Source organism: Eptatretus burgeri, chromosome 10, assembly GCF_056783735.1.
Source record: "Eptatretus burgeri isolate ZD-2024b chromosome 10, Ebu_testis_v1, whole genome shotgun sequence".
Lineage (NCBI taxonomy): Eukaryota > Metazoa > Chordata > Myxini > Myxiniformes > Myxinidae > Eptatretus > Eptatretus burgeri.
In genome coordinates this window covers 6,500,365-6,520,364 of record NC_140970.1, presented here as the reverse complement: position 1 = coordinate 6,520,364, position 20,000 = coordinate 6,500,365, and the positions used below count along the sequence as shown (strand labels likewise).

At 43.0% G+C, this 20,000-nt stretch overlaps 1 protein-coding gene across 2 annotated transcripts in view; it reads left to right on the top strand.

The window, feature by feature from the left end:
• Window positions 1–20,000, top strand: part of LOC147017898 (short transient receptor potential channel 4-like) — a 156,249-nt gene that overhangs the window by 36,900 nt on the left and 99,349 nt on the right. For both annotated transcript variants that reach the window (XM_085896961.1, XM_085896962.1), the window contains exon 2: window positions 2,699–3,131. In XM_085896961.1, coding sequence (XP_085753087.1) covers window positions 2,699–3,131 — 433 coding nt within the window. The remainder of the gene's footprint in view (window positions 1–2,698; window positions 3,132–20,000) is intronic.

Below are 20,000 nucleotides of genomic sequence, written 5' to 3'. Positions count from 1 at the left end.
ACCCCTGACCAACTAGGCATAGAACAGAGGGTATTGCATGGTGCTGCAAAATGCTGTGGTCGCCCTTTTGGTTCAGGGTGCCAGTCACTCTGTGCAAGTCGCTGACTCTGGATCCAGCAAAAGAGCCCCAGATCATAACGCTTCCTCCTCCATGTTTGACAGTTGGTGTCACACACTGAGGAACCATCCTTTCGCCTACTCGACGGCGTACAAAAACCCTGCGTGATGAACCGAATATTTCAAATTTTGATTCATCGGTCCATAAGACCTTCTTCCAGTTTTCAGTAGTCCACTGGTGGGCTTCATGGCCCAGGCAAGCCCCTTTTTCTTATTTTGCCATCTTAGCAATGGCTTTCTTACTGCCACTCAACCTGTCAAACTTGCAGCTCGAAGTCTTCTCTTCACAGTTGAAACTGAGACTTCTTTACTTCTACCAGTGTTAAGCTGTGCTTGAAGCTGCTGTCCTGTGAGCTGCCGATCACGCAAGCTGTTGACTCTCAGAAACTTGTCTTCTGATTGTGTTGTGGTCTTGCTTTTGCCAGACCTCTTCCTGTCAGAGTTTCCTCCAGCTTCCATGTGCCTTTTGATGGTGTAGGAAACTGTACTCACTGAAACTGCACTCACATGTGTAAAATTCAGTAAAAATTGTAAAAATGGGGGTGTTTTAAAACTTTTGACCGGTAGTGTATATACATATACACACACACACATACAAATCGTTCCTCCGAGATGTAACAGTGAGCATCGGCCCTGGATTATGTCTCATATGGTAAAACCGCATAATCCATAAAGAACAAACGCCTGTCTCTCACTCAGACAATTGTTCCCGCAAATGCAAAGTAAGAATCAGAAGGCAAACTGTTGCCTTTTGACCAAGAATCTGGCAGAAATAAAATCAAAATGTGTGGAGTGTAATGAGTGCTCCCCCAATCTCCTATGGACATAAGTCCTGCGCATGCGCACACCAAAGCGTCACCTCCAACCTGGAGTCTTAGCCCAGCCACTTGTGTCAAAAGGCAGAGATTTTATGGTCACCATTGGTTAAACATCAAACGGAACCACCTCTTCAGATTTTAGGCTTACTTACCCTCGTCAAGACGGCATAGCATATAAATCTGATTGATATCAATATCATTTATACGTTATGCTATCCTGACGAGGGCAAATAAGCCCAAAATCTGGATAGGCAGTTTTGTTTGATGGTTAACCAATGGTTGCCATAAAATCTTTTTTTTTGCACAAGTGCCCGGGCTGAAACCTCTGGGTCAGAGGTGTCACTTTGGCATGTGCATGTGCAGGACTTGTGTCAATGGGAGTTCATCGGGGAAGCACTCATCACGCTCCACACATTTTAATATATGATGACAGGATGGCCTAGATGTCTGCACACTAGCCTCTAACCCAGCTAAAAACTGTCATCCTGGTGTTTCACAGGTGGAGTAATTCATCAAAGTGTGTGCTGTCTGTCCCTCGGATGAACGTTAAATTGGGCATCCTGTCTGCCGGCGTTAGTTGGTGGATGTTAAAGATCCCACGGTGTCCTTCACAAAGAGTACACAAGTTATTGTTAGCACCCTGGTCAAATTCTAAATTCCTGTGCTAACTACTGCTGGGAAGGCAACGGCAAACCACCCAGCATAACCCTTGCCAAAAACTGCTTCGGCACTGCTGGATCTGCCCACCTTTGGGCAGAACACCGGAATACGAATATGAATATATATATATAGATATGAAAATGTGTGTGTGTGTGTGTGTGTGTGTGTGTGTGTGTGTGTGTGTGTGTGTGTGTGTGTGTGTGTGTGTGTGTGTGTGTGTGTGTGTGTGTGTGTGTGTGTGTGTGTGTGTGTGTGTGTGTCCTGGAAATATACACACACTTGCACAGAGAAAAATAAGGATAAAAATGCAAAATATTGTTTGAAATGTATTTTCAGAAATTCCTTTTGCATGCCATTGTAAGGTGGTTTCAGGATACCTGGTGTTATGTTAAGCAAATACTTTGATCACGACCAGATTTTGGTTCTTTGTGTAATTTGGGGAAAACACTGATTACCCGAGTGCACGCGTGATGAAGTATTTTAGATGAACAGCAGATAAAGTAAGCTTCTGGTGGGACTAACACACCATGTACGGTGGTGCATCCATGTCCGAGGCTGAGCACGAATTCTCTGAAACTGCAAGGACTTCTTAATCTTGAGAAATTAACTCAGCAGTAAACGTGCAAGACATCTTGTGAACTTTCCCACGTGTTTACTAAATCTCTCTCTGTCTCTGTCTCTGTCTCTGTATCTGTCTCTGTCTCTGTCTCTGTCTCTGTCTCTGTCTCTGTCTCTGTCTCTGTCTCTGTCTCTGTCTCTGTCTCTCTCTCTCTCTCTCTCTCTGGCTCTCTCTCTCTCTCTCTCTCTGCCTCTCTCTCTCTCTCCCTCTCTGTCTCTCTCTCCCCCTCTCTCTCTCTCTCTCTATCTCTCTCTCTCTCTCTCTCCTTGGTAAAACTTTTTCATGTCAACATGTCTTTCATAACTCTTAACTGAACCAGGGAGAGAGGTGTGTTTGCCCCACTGCTGTGAATAGATCTCACACTCTTCCTCACTTTTCTCTCTATCTGTTTATCTCTCCATATTCTGACCCCCCCCCCCCTCTCCCTCACTCCCACACTTCCCTTCACATCACTCCCATCCAACCCTGGAACTTAATATTTCAGCCTCCTGCTGCAAGCCTGGTCCATGGCGCATTCGTACTATCGACGCTGCAGCAGCGGTCTAGGAGTCAGAGGAGGCACACAGGAGACTGAGGAGCCGCGGGACTACATCCCATTGCGCATCGTACGTGCCGAGTCAGGTCTGTCCTCAGCCGAGCGCGCCTTTTTGGCAAGCGTGCAAAGCGGGGACGCTGGTTCTGTTCGCGAAGCTCTAGGAGAGGCCCGCCACCACCGTCTGGACCTGCGCTGCGCAGACCCCCTAGGTCGTGGCGCCCTTGTCCTGGCCATCGACCTCAATCACCTGGAGGTTCTGGAGGAGCTGCTGCAACACGGGTTGCCTGCTATGGAGGCGCTGCTACATGCTGTGCGCCAGGAGGCGCTGGCAGCTGTGCAACTCCTTCTCAAGCACCTGCCGCTTGGAGCACGCACTGAACAGGTACATATCAGAGGTTTCCCTTATCCACGAATCATCTGCTTTTGTATTAACACTGAAAATGAATTTATTTGAAATGGCAAAATAATGTTATGAGCTTCGGTATTATCGGTTTATTATGTGTGCACGAGTGGATTGTTTGTGTGTGTGATATGATTGTGAGGAACAGAAAATGTAAAAAACGAGGTGCGCGTGCACGTGTGTGTGTGTGTGTGTGTGTGTGTGTGTGTGTGTGTGTGTGTGTGTGTGTGTGTGTGTGTGTGTGTGTGTGTGTGTGTGTGTGTGTGTGTGTGTGTGTGTGTGTGTGTTTAGCAGTACCATGAGTATGAATTATTGTGATCGCTGCACTGTTTCAACACTTTATTTGTCATTTCCCCTAATTTTGAAAACAAATTAATTTCAGTAATAATTGACATTTTCTCATCTGGGAAACTTAATAACATGTTTGGAATGCTTTTTACAAGATGTTTAAATATGCAACACACTGGTTCAGTATTATTAACAAGGTATTTGTCTCATAAGGGTCTTTTTCTGTTACATAGCTCCCAGAGACCGATCGGTATTTATCCTTCTTTCCCTTGCTTGTGTTCAACTGTGGTCCCACTTGCCCACATTCAATTTGCTGTCTCTTTCTCTTTCTCTTTCCACTCTTCCGTAAGCCGAGATTATGTATGAAAATAGTAAGTTATTTTATTCAATTAATCACTTGGTTTGAAATAGTTCTTCTTTCCAGTAGCATTGCAGTCGGAGTGCTATTTGTTTGAAGATGAAACAAGATCAAATCAAATAAACAACCTCGAATGGTTGTGGCAGACTGAACGTTGAATTGTTTTGAAATGGAAAGCTTTTTCCATCACTTGAAAAATGTACCTACTTCGGTTTGATTTTATGCTTAGAAGTGATGTTCAGCATCTAATGGAGCAAATGCTCAAGCAGTTTGAGGTCCATGTGATGTTGACATCTCAGAATCTTGATCATTTACTGGGCTGTCACACTGTGGCTGTTAGCTTAGCATTTATTTGGTTTGGTTTTGAAGTTTTAAATTTAAAAAAGTACTAAAAATGAAAATAATAAAAATTAGAATAAAATAAACACACTGAATAAGAAAGATAAAAAGAACAGAGGAAAGAGGGTTTAGTTTTGAAGTTTTAAATTTAAAAAGTACTAAAAATGATAATAATAAAAATTAGAATAAAATAAACACACTGAATAAAAAAGATAAAAAGAACAGAGGAAAGAGGGTTTGGTTTTGAAGTTTTAAATTTAAAAAGTACTATAAATGAAAATAATAAAAATTAGAATAAAATAAACACGCTGAATAAGAAAGATAAAAAGAACAGAGGAAAGGGGGAGAAAAGGGGAAGAGGAAAGATATAATAAGAGGGAAAGGGAAGAAGAGAGCGAAGAAGAAAAGGAGAGCAGGAGAGAGAAAGGAAAAGTGAAAAGGAGAGAGAGAGGAGTAAAATGAGGATAGGTAAGATAGGTAAAATTAAATAAAGTAAACTAAGAGAGGGAATAAAACCAAAGAGGGGAAAGGAATGAAAAGTTGTGGGAGAGGATAGGTCTGAAAACCATGAATGCCATGGGAGGCCAATGTGCCGATCATATACAGAAGGATTTGCTTTTTACACTTATGAATGTCTGGTATGAAATGGAGAAAGATACTGGAGACTGCCATGTTTCTGAACGAATGTCCAGCAGGATATTGAAATGTCAAGCAATTGGCTTAGAGAAGTCTGTGCTGTTAGTTCGTATCTCGAGCAAATCTTCATGGTAGTGATTTTAGCATGGGATTCAACTCATCTCAAATCCACATGCATATTGGATAGAGATTCCATCAGATGCACTATCTCTGCTGGGATGGAGACACAGGTTGAAAACTCATGAAGCAGAATATGGCTCAGCACGTCTGCATAACCCAACTGCAGTCCTGGCTTGTACCTGAAATGATAATTATATGCCGACAGCAACATGGCCCATCCTTCCAGATGATCCTTCCAGATGCCATAATTGGCATCCCTTTTGCATCTTTTAATGACACCTCAAACAATTCTTAACCTCCATACTATACCGAGTTGGTCTCAAGCTTTACTTCTGACTGGAATATATTTACTCTGTACTCTCCCCATTTATTCCTTTGGGGGTTTCCCCATTTCTCTTGCACAGATTGCCCTCCTGTTAGCTTGTCCCAATCTATCACACCCCTATCTCTCTCATTCCTTCAAAAACTACCCCACTAAAATCCCATTGTTTTACTCTACGAAGAAAAACTCCAATTCTTGACAAAAGCTTTGCTCACACTATGCCGTTTTCAATTGTCCCCAGATGCTCAACACTTTCTCCAACACACACAGATAATTACCCCAGAAAAAGTTTAAACATGCCCTCACCCTTCTAGGCTTAATCTACAAACTGGTTTAAATGGCAATCTTGGATGAAATCTACAAATTCTTCCCTAGTCCTACACTTCCCCTCTATCTAGTTTTAATTTATACCACACACACTTCTTATTTCCTCAGAGTTTCTCCTGCTCTACAATCACTCCAGAGCCCTGTAGCAGCATCCTAAGAGCACCTTCATATTCTTGTTGTCTTAACCTCTTTCTCCACTGAACCTTCCACCTCAGTTTCTCATCTAATAGCATCCCTTTCCGTTGATACAATACTGCTTTTTACCCAGATTGCAATGCCTCCCATTTATGTGTATATAGAAATATATATATATATATATATATATATATATATATATATATATATATATATATATATATATATGAGGGACATACCAAAATCATGAGCATCTTGACAGGTTTATGCCAAATATAGTAGGACACAAGTTATTGGTGACATCTCCCAACAATCCACTCCACTATAAACACAGGCTCGACGCATACACACCACTGGTGTTACCACAATCCATTGTGACAAAATGGCTGTCAATGACATCGTTTTGCCAACATGCAGTGATCAAATTCCTCATAATATGAACAACTCAGCTGCAGATATCTACGGCCGAATGAGTCAGGTGTACGGAGATGCCTGCATGTGTGCCAGCAGTGTCAGGAGGTGGGTGAAACGCTTCAAAGAGGGAAACACAGACATCGCCGATCAGCCACACTATGGTCAACCGATAAGTTTCTTGACTGACCACAATGAGCATAAAGTTGATGCGTTTATCAGTGAGGACCGAAGGGTGATGGTCAGGGAGATCACAGCGTAGCTTGGCACAGGACACCATGGTGTACTAGAGATGATGGCGACCTTGAGATATCAGAAAAGTTGTTCCCGTTGGGTTTCCAGTTTACTTATGGAGAAGCACAAAAACACATTCATGGATGTGTCATCACAGTTGCTTCAATGATATGCTGCTGAGGGTAATGACTTCCTGTTCCGTACCATGACTGGTGATGAAAGCTGGTTCCACCATTTTGACCCAGAAACCAAGCAGCAAAGAATGGAATGGCATCACTCCACATCTCCAAAAAAGAAGGCCAAAACAGTACCCTCTGCCGGCAAAGTTATGGGAGCCATCTCCTGGGATGCCGAAGGATGCCTACTGGTTGATTTACTGCCCAAAGGGGCAACCATCAACGTGGGTCACTATTTTCAGATGCTCAAGAAACTGAAATGTGCACTTTGGGAAAAGTGCCCGATGGAAAAAACAGTCATCTTTCAACATGACAACACTTGCCCTCACACTGTGTGTCAAACATTGGAGGAAATCTCAAAGAATTGCTGGGAAGTGCTCCCCTTCTCCCAGAGAGTGCGGACTTCGCCCTCTCAGACGACCACCTGTTCTAACCCTGGAAAGATCATGAGAGGCTAGAGCGATGAAAACGACGAGTCAGTCCAGTAGCCGTGCATAGCTGATTGTGAAGTGTTGGAAAAGCAAACGCCATTGACAGGGATAAAGGTCGAGCCATTCTGCTAAGCGTGGTGGGCATGAAGGCCAATTCACTAATACGCAGTTTGGTGGTGACCTCCAAACATTCAGAAAAGATGTTTGAGAAAATCGTTCAACTCCAAGAGCAGAAGAAGTACAACCCCAAACCAATACCCATTCTTCATCGCTGTAAGTTCAACATGTGCATCCTAAAGCAAGGTCAATCGATCTCTGATGATGTTTCTGAACTTCGCTATCTCAGTGAACACTATGAATATGAATCAACGCTGTCGGAGTTATTGAGGGACCGTTTGGTACCCTCTGACCACATCGACAAAATCTCCCCTTCATGAGCTACTGCAGTTAATATTCTGGTCAACAGCACACCATTCAACCCAACTCAAGAAATGGAAACCACATTTCAATTGTGTGGACCTCTCACAACTGCCATACCTGCTCGTCCAAAATTTTGTGTGTTATTCAATCGGAAAGAAAGGCCATCTGAAGAATTCCTACAAGTCAATAATACTAGTGTTAAGGGTGTCTGGGGCCAACTACAGTGAGTTCACATCATTGCCGATTCAGTCTTTCCTTAATGGGGACACCACTGTTTACGATATGCTCTCTGTGGTGACTGTCATATGAGCTCTTGATGACATTCGACAGATATGACATTGGTTTTAAAGTTGATACTGGTGCATCAGTTAACGTCCTGTCTGTGGATGCCTTCCACAAGTTGTTTCCAAGTCAGAAACTTGTCAAGGAGCATGTACTTCTGCACAGCTATACTGGACATACCATACTGGTCCTTGGTTCTTTAAACACCAAAGTCCAATACCAGGGCCCAACGGGTGCTGCCATTGATCACTGTTGAGGGCAATGGGCCAAACTTACTCGGCATAAATTGGCTTGAGAAAGTTAAACTCACCTTGGCATTTGATTTGCCATGCTGACATGGCTGCCTTTGTTTTAAAGAAATACCCTCCCTGTGGCTGATGGTCTGGGTGAGTTACAAACCACAAAGGGGGAAATTGTGATAAGCGACGAAGCAACTCAAAAAGATTTTTCAAGTTGTGACCTCATTCCTTGCAGGTGAAAGATGATGCTCAACTATGCTGGATCTAAAGTAAAAGGTGCCCTTGAACGTGTCCAGTTCTCTAATTGGACAGCTCCCATAGTATGAGTTATGAAATCAGATGGGAATGCAAGATGCTGTGGTGACTCCAAGGTTACCATCAACCAGTGCTTATTGCCTGACCAGTATCTTCTGCCTCAAATTGAAAATCTTTATTTCACTCTCACTGGGCATAAAATCTTCAGCAAACTGGATTTATGCAATGCATTGGATGAGGACAGACATATGTATACTGCAGTAAACCAAATGGGGTCTCTTTAGACACACCCGTATCCCATTCGGCATATCTTCAGCACCAAGTATCTTCAAAAGAGCAATGGATACTTTGCTCCAAGATATCCACCATCATGTGCACACTTACCAAGATTGATAATGGTGGTGAATGTTCAAGATCATCTACATAATCTGGATTTGGTGTTCAGGAGATTGTCTGATGCAGGTATACGCAAGGATAATTATATGTTCAAAGTCCCAGAAGTGAGGCATCTTGGACATAAAAATGACACTGAAAGTCTACATCCCCTTAAAAACAAGGTATGTGATACTGCTGAAGCACCTCCAAGCACCGATATTGTCGAGGTAAAAGCTCATTTGCGGTCGTTGAACTATTTTAGTAAATTTCTACCCAATCTCTCGTTGAAGCTTGCACCTTTATATGCCTTACTCCAGAAAGGTACCAAGTTCATTTGGAGAACTGCTCAACATGAGGGTTTTGATCAGTCAAAGTAACTGTTGCAGTCATCTGCTGTATTTGTGTTTTTTGATAGCATGAAATCATTGGTGCTTTTGTTCGATGCCTCACATTTTCGTCTTGGAACAGTCTTGTCACATGTCATTGATGGCACTTTGTGATCCATGCCTTGTGCTTCAAACATATTATCACCACCGAGAGAAATTCTGCACAATTAGAGAAAGAGGCGCTTTCAGTGGTCTGTAGTGTGAATAACTTTCATCCATATCGTTTTGGACATTAATTCACGAGCAACAATGACGAATGTAGTCTCGAGTCTGTTTCTGGAGGTCTGGAGGCTCAGCTTGATGCTGTGGAAACCAAGGCCTTCAAGATCATTGGCATCTCCCACGTTGTAGCTGTGTCTATTGGCCTAATACTTCACCGTTGTAGACAGATCGGTGGACACTCTGTCTCCTACCGCCTCCTTGCTGGTCTTGCACCCTCTGCTCTTTCCGTGCTTTGTGCCCCCCCTCCCCCTCCCCCCTCCAGGTTTCTGCAGGGCTCACACAGTCCACCTTCAACCCCATTCCGGCAAAAGTACCCAAATCCAGGCTCATTGCTCACCTCCACACATTTATGTTCCTCCTTTTTCCACCTGTGGAATCAACGTCCACATCCTCTTCAATCTCATTCTACCTCCAGGTCTTCAAGACAGCTGCCTACTCTTGTTAACCCCATCTAAATCCCTCCTAACTTTAAAGTTTATCCTCGGAGTTTCCTTCTCCATGCATGCGTGTTTTGAGTCCTGTTTTTGTCTGTTATGTCCTGATCTTTTCAGTGAGTGAGCTCTTTCCCTCTCTCCCTCTCTTCCTCTCTTCCTCTCTCTTCCCCCCCCCCCTCTCTCTCTCTCTTCCCCCCCCTCTCTCTCTCTTCCCCTCTCTCTCTCTCTCTCTTCCCCTCCTCTCTCTTCCCCCTCTCTCTTCCCCCTCTCTCTTCCCCCTCTCTCTTCCCCCCTCTATCTCTTCCCCCTCTCTATCTCTTCCCCCCTCTCTCTCCCCCTCTCTCTTCCCCCCTCTATCTCTTCCCCCCTCTCTCTTCCCCCCCTCTCTCTCTTCCCCCCTCCTCTCTCTCTCTCTCCCCGCCCTGACGCAACTGTTCATCCGCACGTGCGTGCAATCACGAGCGCGGTTTCTCGGCGTCTCTTGGTGGTGCGTCGCGTGTTTCGTTGCTATTTTCTCGCTCCTTTCTAAAACCATTTGGTTTTTCTATATCGCTTCTTGTACTATCCCATCTCCTGAGAGAGAGGGAGAGGGAGACGGTGACGGAGCCCACAGTGCGGTGTTGGGAGGTTATCAACCGGTAGTCTGGTGAGGCCGCAGGCGGATGGGTTTTTCCATTACTGTGGTTATGTTTTGGTGATTATATATATATATATATATATATTTTATTATTATTTTTTTTTGATGTTTAAAAGACGCTTTTTTTTCTTGCTGAGCTCGTTAGGCCTAAGTCACATTTGCTCTACGGCGAGGATACGGCGGCTGTACGCCCTCTGAATTGACAGAAACGTGCGACGGCCGCAGAGTTTCTGCGGTGGCCTCAGCGTGGCCCTACGCCGTTTGGCTATATTTTACAGGCCGTAAGGTCGCCGTGGAATTATAGTGCGGAGTTATAACTTTTTTCATTTCTACGTTCGCCGTAGCAATTCGACAAACCGAAACAAAAGAACTGGTAAAAAAAACCCCACTCGTTACCGTCTGGCCGCACGTTCGCCTTAGGGCCCCCCTGCGGTTCCCCCCCCCCCTGCCGTCGCCTTGCGGGCACCTTGCATCTGCCTTGAAAATTCTATGGCCGCCGCAGGAACGCCCTAAGGTCACCGTGCGACATCAAATCAAAGACTGTACGGCACCCCTACGTTTTCAGTCTCCACAATTTATAAATACGCCGTGCGGCTCCCCGACAAATAAAAACATATGTGACTGCTACATTGTGTGACCGTGGAAATACTGTGGCCGCCCTATAATTGCTAGTGGCGGAAGATTTTGGAGACCCCACGGCCACCGTGGCAAATGTGACAGGCCTAACGAGTATCCCTTTGTGTGTTGAACATGGCAGGCGAACGTTTCCGCATCACATATTATGAGGCGTTAACCCGTAAACACGGACTTGTCTGCACTCCTCCTCGTGAAGTTTAAATTGAAAATGTTCTCTTAGCGATTGGAAACATAATCGATTCACATCACATCCGTGCAGCCTCTCGCATGGACAAAAAACTTGTCATATTTGTCTCAGATATGCACATGGTGAATTCTGTTGTGGAACAAGGTCTCTTCGTCGAGCCGGACCTCTACCTCACTGTATCCTCGTTGCAAACGCCGACGACGAAAATCAATATCACCAATGTCCCGCCGTTCATCAAGAATGAGGAGTTATGTATGTGTTCAGTTGAGAAGGTTCGGTACAGTAGTATCAAAAATTACCATGGTGCCGCTATACTCGAGAAGTGGAAAGTTTAAGCACATAATGACATTCAAAAGAGTTGTGTACATGATACTGCCTGAACATGTGAAGCAGTTAAATGTGGTTTTTTTAGTGCAAAATTGACGACCATGTTTATAAAATGTACACCTCCGCGGACGTAATGACGTGTCATATCTGGGGGCGTACGGACACGTGAAAAAATTCCTGTCCCAACGTTGCTACGTCATCAGAAAGGCAACAACAGGAGATAAGAGATCCTCCTCCCCCACCTTACTGTAGAACGAGAAACGATCGATCCCTCCCGCCCCCTTACTGCTGGTGGGCAGGAAGAGAATGACCCCTTTCCCCTATCTTCTGGGGAACAAGAGGTGGTAGACCCCTCCCCCGACCTATCGGCAGGATAGAAAAAGACCCCCCCCCCACCACCTATGGTTGCATGTGAAGAAGACCCCTCACCCCCACCTCTGGAGGTGAGAGAAGAAGACTCATTTCCCCATACAGTACAGAACAGTACAGATGAAAACATGGAGGTTTTCACAACAGTTGCCTGGAAAAAAGGTCAAAAACGTTCATGTTCAGGAGTGACTGAGGGAAAAGAATTGTATAATAAGATCCAGGCTGTGTCGGTCTCATCAGACCTTCAAGATGAGTCAAACATAGACATTCTTGTGGTACCGGAAAGCACACGAGGACCGGTGCTAACAGTGAGTAACCCGTTTGCACCACTCGCTGATATCGACATAGACAGTGAGGTTCGTACAACTCAAGTTGACACGAGTGGATGTATTGACAGGCAGATTCTCTCCAATGAGTTTGCAGAGGAGCATGCCAATAAGGAAGAATCAGATATGATGGGACCCCCCTTGGAGGAAACTGTTAATCCATCCAAGGCTGAACAGATCAAGGGGGAATCTTTCCATGGAAAAGATTCTGAGAGAGATGCTACATGTTAAAATGTGGAGTCAGAAGTGTCTATAAATAATACAGATCTCGTTGACCCTATTGATATCGATGGGTTTGAATTAAATAATGAACAAGTAGAGAACAACAAAGATGAAGAGGTTAGCCCGAACAAAACCTCTTCCACCCCATCAGTCAGCACTTCATGTTCTCAAAATTGTGAAGATGGGGGGGAATACCATAGAGGTTTCCCAAAAAGATGTCATTCGTTTCCTTGACGAAACTTTTAGGAAAAGACATGTTAAAATCAAGAATTTTTTTCCCAGATTTACACGCTTTTCTTAAAACTGCAAAGGATATGGTCCATGACCCCCAAAAAATGTCAGAACCCCAATTTCAACGGTTAAGGAAGTGCACCTCTGAGGCTGGAAAGGAACTCCTGGAGTAAAAGAAAACTTTGAATAAGAACAGTATGGAGATGAAGGTAGCATCTTTAAACATCAATGGAGGCCGCAGCTGTGTGCGTCGCCTGCAGGTGTTTCAACTTTTTGAGAACCGAAAAATTGATTTTTTAATGCTACAAGAAACATGCCAATCAATGCTCTGAGGTTGAGTGGCGCAGAATATTTAAAGGTTGCCACCTTTTCTCTAGTGCTCTGAAGAGGCTAAAGTGGGTGTGGCAGTAGTCTTGCATCCTCGACTCCAACCCTTACAGATTGTTTATAGAGAGGTTTGTAAGGGTTTTTTGATTTCTGTTGACTTTATTAGCAGTAATCAAAATATCAGTATAGTTAATGTATACTGCCCCAGCGCTAGCTCTGAAAGAACTTCCTTCCTTTATAAGTTGTCAGATTTTCTAAGTTCTATTGACTTTACTAGTTTAGTGTGCATGGGAGGAGATTACAACTGTACCCTTAACCCTGGGCTTGACAGAAACACTCCTGAACCCTCCCCCCCAGTGCAAGACCATTGGCACAGCTTGTACTGAAATATAAACTTGTAGATATTTGGCGATCACAGAACCCCAACACCCGTCAATATACATGGGTTTGTTCTTCAAAAAATCAAATCATCATGGGCCGTCGAGACAGACTGTATGTGAACCAAGGAATGGTAAATCTCGCTAAGAGAATATGTATAAGTCCCTCGGGGTTCTCCGACCATCACATGGTTGTAATGGTTTGTGCACTACCGTTTCACTCTTGTAGAAGTGCATACTGGACTTTTAATGTCAAACTTTTACAAGACGTACTTTTTAAAGATGCTTTTCGATTAGTATGGGGAAAATTAGAAATGGAAAAACATTCATATTTAAACATTAGACAATGGTGGGACTGCACAAAATCCCAAATTTGTGTTTTTTGTCAGCAATATTGCTTGTACACCACTTGTAACACATCTGGTTTGATATCTGTGTTAAAATCTGAAATACTTGACCATAAACAAAAAGCTGGAACATCTGTTAAAAATGACCAGCAAGTGACAGAAAAAAGACCCTACTGGCCGAACTGGTGAAAGAGCGTGCAGCCGGAGCACTTGTCTACCTCAGGATGAGCAAAATACGGCTGGAGATAACAAACAAGGATTTCTTCAACTTGGAGAAGGCTACCAAAACTTCCCAACAGATCCACAGCTTCCGCTCTCCTGAAGGTGTTCTTCTGACTCGCCAGAGTGATATTAAGAACTCACTGCAAAACTTCTACTCAAAACTTTTTTCACCTAGAATGATAGATAAGACTGAGGCTAAACGGAATGATTGACTTTCTTCCATCCCTTTCAGTAGAGCAGCGACACTATCTCGAGGGCGACTTCTCTCTTGAGGAACTCAGTGTAGCACTAAAACAAATTGAGGATGGAAAAACACCTGGACTGGATGGGCTACCGGTTGAATTGTATAAAGTTTTCTGGGACATTTTAGGCCCTACTCTACATGAGATTCTCCTTGAAAGCCTTGATCATGGTGAACTACCTTTAAGCTGTAGGAGAGCAGTCTTATGCCTCCTTCCCAAAAAAGGTGACTTGCAGCAAATTACGAATTGGCGGCCTGTATCATTGCTCAATACTGATTATAAGATCATGTCAAAAGTGTTTGCAACTCGTTTAAGACAAGTCATCTCTTTCCTGATTTGCGAAGACCAATCGTATTGTGTCCCTCAGCGTTCCATATATGATAATGTATTCCTGGTGCGAGACTTGATCAGCATTGGACAAAATACTTCTCATGGTTTTGTTTTACTACTCCTGGATCAGGAAAAAGTGTTTGATAGTGTAGATCATGATTTTTTGTTTGCAGTTCTCACTAAAGTGGGTTTAGGGGAAAATTTCAATTCTGGTATAAAATTATTGTATAACAATGCATCATGTTTACTAAAAGTAAGTAATAGTTTGTGTCATTCCTTTCCCTTTCAGCGAGGCATCCGTCAGGGCTGTCCACTGTCAGGCATGCTGTATACTCTCTCTGTTGTACCCTTACTGACTGCTCCGGGCTTCCATGTCAGGGGTCTCCTTAGCGGACAACTCTAAATTTGGTATTTTAGCTTATGCTGATGACTTGTGTTGCGGTTTCAAACCAGCAGGATGTGACTGAAGTATCTCGTTGCTTTGCCAATTTTGAGCTCGCCTCGTCCGCGAGGGTAAATTGGAAAAAAAAGTGTCGTGCATTGGTTGTCCTCTAATCCCCTCTCTCAATCACTGTCTTCACCTTCTCCTCTGCCAACACTTCCAAGAGGAATGCAATGGGAAAGAGAAGGGTTCAAATATCTCGGTATTTTTTGGGGAACTAAAAATTATGAAAAGAAAAATTGGGATGGCTTCCTAGATAATATCAAACAGAAACTGGCAAGGTGGAAGCGAATGCTCCACGTCCTGTCGTTAAAATCACGGGTGACTATCATAAATAACCTGGTGGTTCCAACTATATGGCACAAAGTTATTGCACTCCAACCTCCTAGAGATTTAGTTGCCAACATTCAGAAGGTTCTCATCAATTTTTTTCTGGGGAGGCCATCATTGGCTCAAGCCAGATGTGCTGTGCAGGCCCCGACACGAAGGTGGTCAAAGTGTGGTGCACATCCAACGTCGAATGATGACCTTTAGACTGATGACAATAAAGCGTCTACTGTATAGTGAGGTTGCACCATGGGATTCTCTCACTAACGCCCTGCTCAGACGAGCAGATGGAATGAACTACGACTGGGAACTCTTCCTCATAGATCTAAAGCAGGTCGAGAGGACTCAGCTCCCCGATTTTCATCAGAGCCTTTTGAATGTGTGGCATTGCCTAGGAGTACAGTGATTGTGGAGGTCTCATATGATGCTAAAAAGTTTATACATGAGCCACTCTTCCAAAATCCTTTGTTCTCTGAAATATCCACCAGCAGGTCATTCATGAAAGTCTTTACCAACAGGGGAATTAACAAAGTACGGGACTTAATGGAGCCTTCCCTGAGACAATGGCTACCTGCCAGTTCTGTGTCATCTCAAATTGGGTTGCGATCAGTTCGAATAGTGAACAAAGTGATAAAAACAGTAATCCAGACGTTTGAAAAACTAAACATTGGTTGGAACGGAGTTGATGAGGGTGCAGACCCTCGTCTATTCTTCCCAGAGCTCCTAATCACCTCGGAAAAGCAACTTGGGGTGTTCTCCACAAGCAGTGAAGAAACCGGAGTGTTCCATGTAATGGAAAGGAAAACAATTTATCAAACTTCTCTGGAAACAGTTTTTTCCAGTTCTAAAGAACCCGTTGAGCAAGAGAGAGAGAGAGCGCACACGTTAGGTGGTGTTCGGGTTTCTCAGAACCCCTCCCGGTTTTGAGGCCCGGTTTCCATCAGACGTGTTTTGTTAGTTTTTGCCATCGCTTTGGCTCCTTTAAACGATTCTTGAACCTCGTCCATATTATTATCATTAGTATTATTATTTTCCTCCATTCGCCAGCGCAGCTTGTGTATTCGTTTTTTTTTTTTTTTTGCTCTCATCGCTCCCTGTTCTATTTTATTTATTTATATATATTTATACATGTATATATATATATATTCTACTCTCTCTTGTTTTTCCTTTTTGGAGTTTGAGAGTGAGTGCACTCAGTTCAACGGTGTTTTTTTTTTTTACTCCGAGGCATTGAGTGTTATTGTGCCTAAATCATGGCGACTGTTGAGCTATTAGAGTCTTTAAGTCGGAAAAATGGGTTTTCGTGTACACCACCACCCGAAATCTCAGTTGAAAAAGTTGTTTTGTGTGTCGGAAAATTAATCGGCATGCATAGTGTAATAGCTGCATCGAGAATGAATCAGCGTGTTGTTATTGTCGTCACTAAAGAGGAAATAGTGGCGCAGCTTGTGGAGTCAGGACTGACTGGAGCCGGATATATTCCTCTTCATATCACCCCTCGATGTTCCATCGATGAAGGTACTCCTGTCAAATATTCCTCCCTTCATAAAAAACGAGCAGGTGAAGGCTGCTTTAGAACAGTATGGCACTGTTGTTTCAAAAATAACTTTCATTCCTGTTCTCTTTGAGGACCACAGTACAAAACATATTATTTCCTTTCGACATCGACTATTTATTATTCCAAAGCCAAACATTCGTGAGCTAGACGTGATGTTAAAAATTGAACATGAAAAGTTTACTTACCGCATCTTTGCTACATCACAGACTTTAGTGTGTTACAAATGTGGACAGTATGGTCACATGAAAAATGAATGCCCAAGGGGCATTGAAAAAGAATCAAGTAAAGTTGAAAATGTAAATGAACCTGAGGTCACTGGGGTGCCGACTGAGGCAGGGGAAAACTGAAAATCAAACAAATGGAAAAAATGAGTCTGGTTGGGTGACACGAGGAAAACGAAGGCACCAAAATGCAGTTTTAGTCGAACCTTCTTCATTCGCCGAAGCAATCGCTGTGAAGAGGGTTTCACTCAATAGGAATGAGAGTAACCAAAATCCTTAAGATGTTTATGCCTGCCCTCTCACATGTGATGACGAGGAGACTATGGAGCTTCAAAACACACCTTCAGTAGATGTCTCAAGCGGAGACGAAACTTGTTCTGGACATACAGTAGGTAGTCATACACTGAAGCAGGATGTTCATGTGGAGATTGTGTCTAACACCCAAGAACCAACTGTTGAAACCATAGTCATGCCTAATACCTCAGAACCAGCAGTTCAGACTACAGTCGAGCCTAATAACTCAGAGCCATTTGTCCAAACTATAGTTGTGCCTAACACCACAGAACAATCTGACCAAACTGTAGTTGCACCGAGTACCATAGAACTGCCTGTCACATCTACAGCCACACCCATGACCTCAGTGACTTTGAAGCAGACACCTTAAAAGTTAGAAGGAAATCTGCTTCCTGAGGATCCCTTTTTCGTGAAACCATTTCCAATGTCTGCTATATCTGTAAAGAAAAAGGAAGCTGAATTTGAACATGAGTCGTGTGATTCCGATGATACTTGTTCAATATCAGATTCTTCTGAGTTGGATGGTGCAGCTTGAGATTCACAAGACCACAATGGCTTAAATGCCCCTGCTCCTGCGAAGGTGATCAAGTTCCTCCACAACACCTTTCAGAAAAAAATTAAACCAACCGATTTCTTTCCGGAACTCGATAAATTTATGTTTACCGCATCCCTTATTACTAAAAATCCGGGAGCCTATGGTGCCAATGAATCCCACGTACACAGATTGAGGAAATATGTAACTCTGGCAAGGAAAAAACTTCAGTAACCAGTACCCACCTATAAAATACTAAAATTGTTCTGTCTCTTGCTTGTTTAAACATAAATGGGGGCCGCGCCCCTATACGTAAAACATATGTTCGACTGTTACTTGATCAAAAGCATATTGATGTAGCTCTTCTTCAGGATGTGCGTTGTGGACCTACTTGTTCTGCAGAGTGGCAAACCACGATAAGGGGTTCTTGGTTTTTCAGTTCCTTTGATTGCTGCAGTGCAGGAGTTGCTTTCTGGTTTTGATCAAGTCTTTCATCGGACCAAATTGTTTTTCACGAATTCATGCAAGGTCATTTGGCTTTTGTGGTTTTTTTTCTTATGGAGGCTATAAAATCACACTATTAAATGCTTATGTCCCAAGTAATCCTGCAAAAAGAAACAAATATTTTTCCATTCTTGATGATTGTTTATCCCAGATTGATTTTAGTGGTCCCGATTTTCAAGAATAAGGGTGATGTGCCTCGCTGGTGATTTTAATTGTACCTTGGAGCCAGCTCTGGACCGTAATGGCTCAGAACCTCACCCTGAGAGTGCAAAAGGGTTTGCGACCATTTTAGCAAAGTATAATTTGGTTGATGGTTGGAGATTGCAGCACCCCAAAGTTAAACAATATTCGTGGTGTCAAGCTTCCAATAACAGGGTATCGTTCGCTCGCTTAGAAAAATTTTATGTTAATAATGATTTTCGGAACTTCATATTGTCTACGGCAATTTCTCCCTCTGGCTTTTCGGATCACCACCTCGTTTCTTTAAAATTAACCTTTCCCTATCTTCAACGTTGGAGTGCCTATTGGGCTCAAAATGTGAGACTTTTGGAAGACACTGTTTTTTGCAATGCTTTTAGAATCTTTTGGACTTCTCTTTACGGAAGGAAAAATACTTTTCGTAGCAAGCTACAATGGTGGGATATTGTAAAAATCCACATCAAAATCTTTTGTCAGCAGTATAAACTTCATCACTCTCGGGATAGTCTTTCAAGGATAACGATTCTAGAAAAAGAGGTTTTAGAATTGCAAAGAAATCCTCTTGAGTTGAACAGAAATCAAGGATTACGTAAATAATTTATAACTAAAAAAGAGCTTCTTCACAGTCTTGCCAACGAAAGGGCTAAATGGGGCTTTAGTGCAGCTTAAGATTAAAAACATGAGTCTTTTTGACACTTCATCAAAGTTTTTCTTCTCTGGAGAGGAAAACTAAAACACAACAACAACTATTATCTGTACAATCATCTGAAGGAGGGATAGTAAGTGAACGTAAGATGATTAAAAGAATTGTAGTCGATTATTTTTCTTCTTTATTCTGTGCGAAAAAGATTGATTTGAATGTTGCAAAAGCCTTTATTGAACCTTTACCTAAGTTGTCTGAGTCGCAGCGAGCCTCTTTGGAGAGTTCCATCACGCTGGAGGAGTTGGGTCTTGCTCTTTCCAGTATGGCGTCCGGGAAAGCTCCTGGTCTGGATGGAATCCCCTGTGAATTCTACAAAACCTTTTGGGACATTATCGGACCTGAACTTTTGGAAGTACTCAAGGAAAGTTTTCAAGTTGGGGAGCTCCCCCTAAGTTTCCGGCGAGCCGTTGTTTCCTTGTTACCAAAGAAGGGAGACACCCATTTACTCAGAAACTGGTGTCCTGTCTCCTGACTGACCACCGACAACAAGATTTTTTCAAAGGTCCTTGCCTCTCGCTTAAAATTGGTAGTCCAATCTTTGGTGCATCCTGATCAAACCTGTTGTGTGCCTGGACGATCAATATATGACAATCTTGGCGCTGTTCGTGACATTGTTGATGTGTGTGATCTTCTGCATAAAAGTACTGGCTTAATCTTTATTGATCAAGAGCATGCCTTTGATAGTATAGATCATAGTAATCTATTTGCTATCCTAAAGGGTTTTGGTTTTGGTTGTATTTTTGTATCATATATTCACTTGTTGTATCAGAATATTTATAGTTTATTCAAAATAAATAATGAGTTGATTCCTCCCTTTACTGTTACCAGAGGAATAAGGCAAGGGTGCCCCTTATCCGGACTCCTTTATGTTCTTTCCATTGAACCCCTTTTAGTTAAATTGC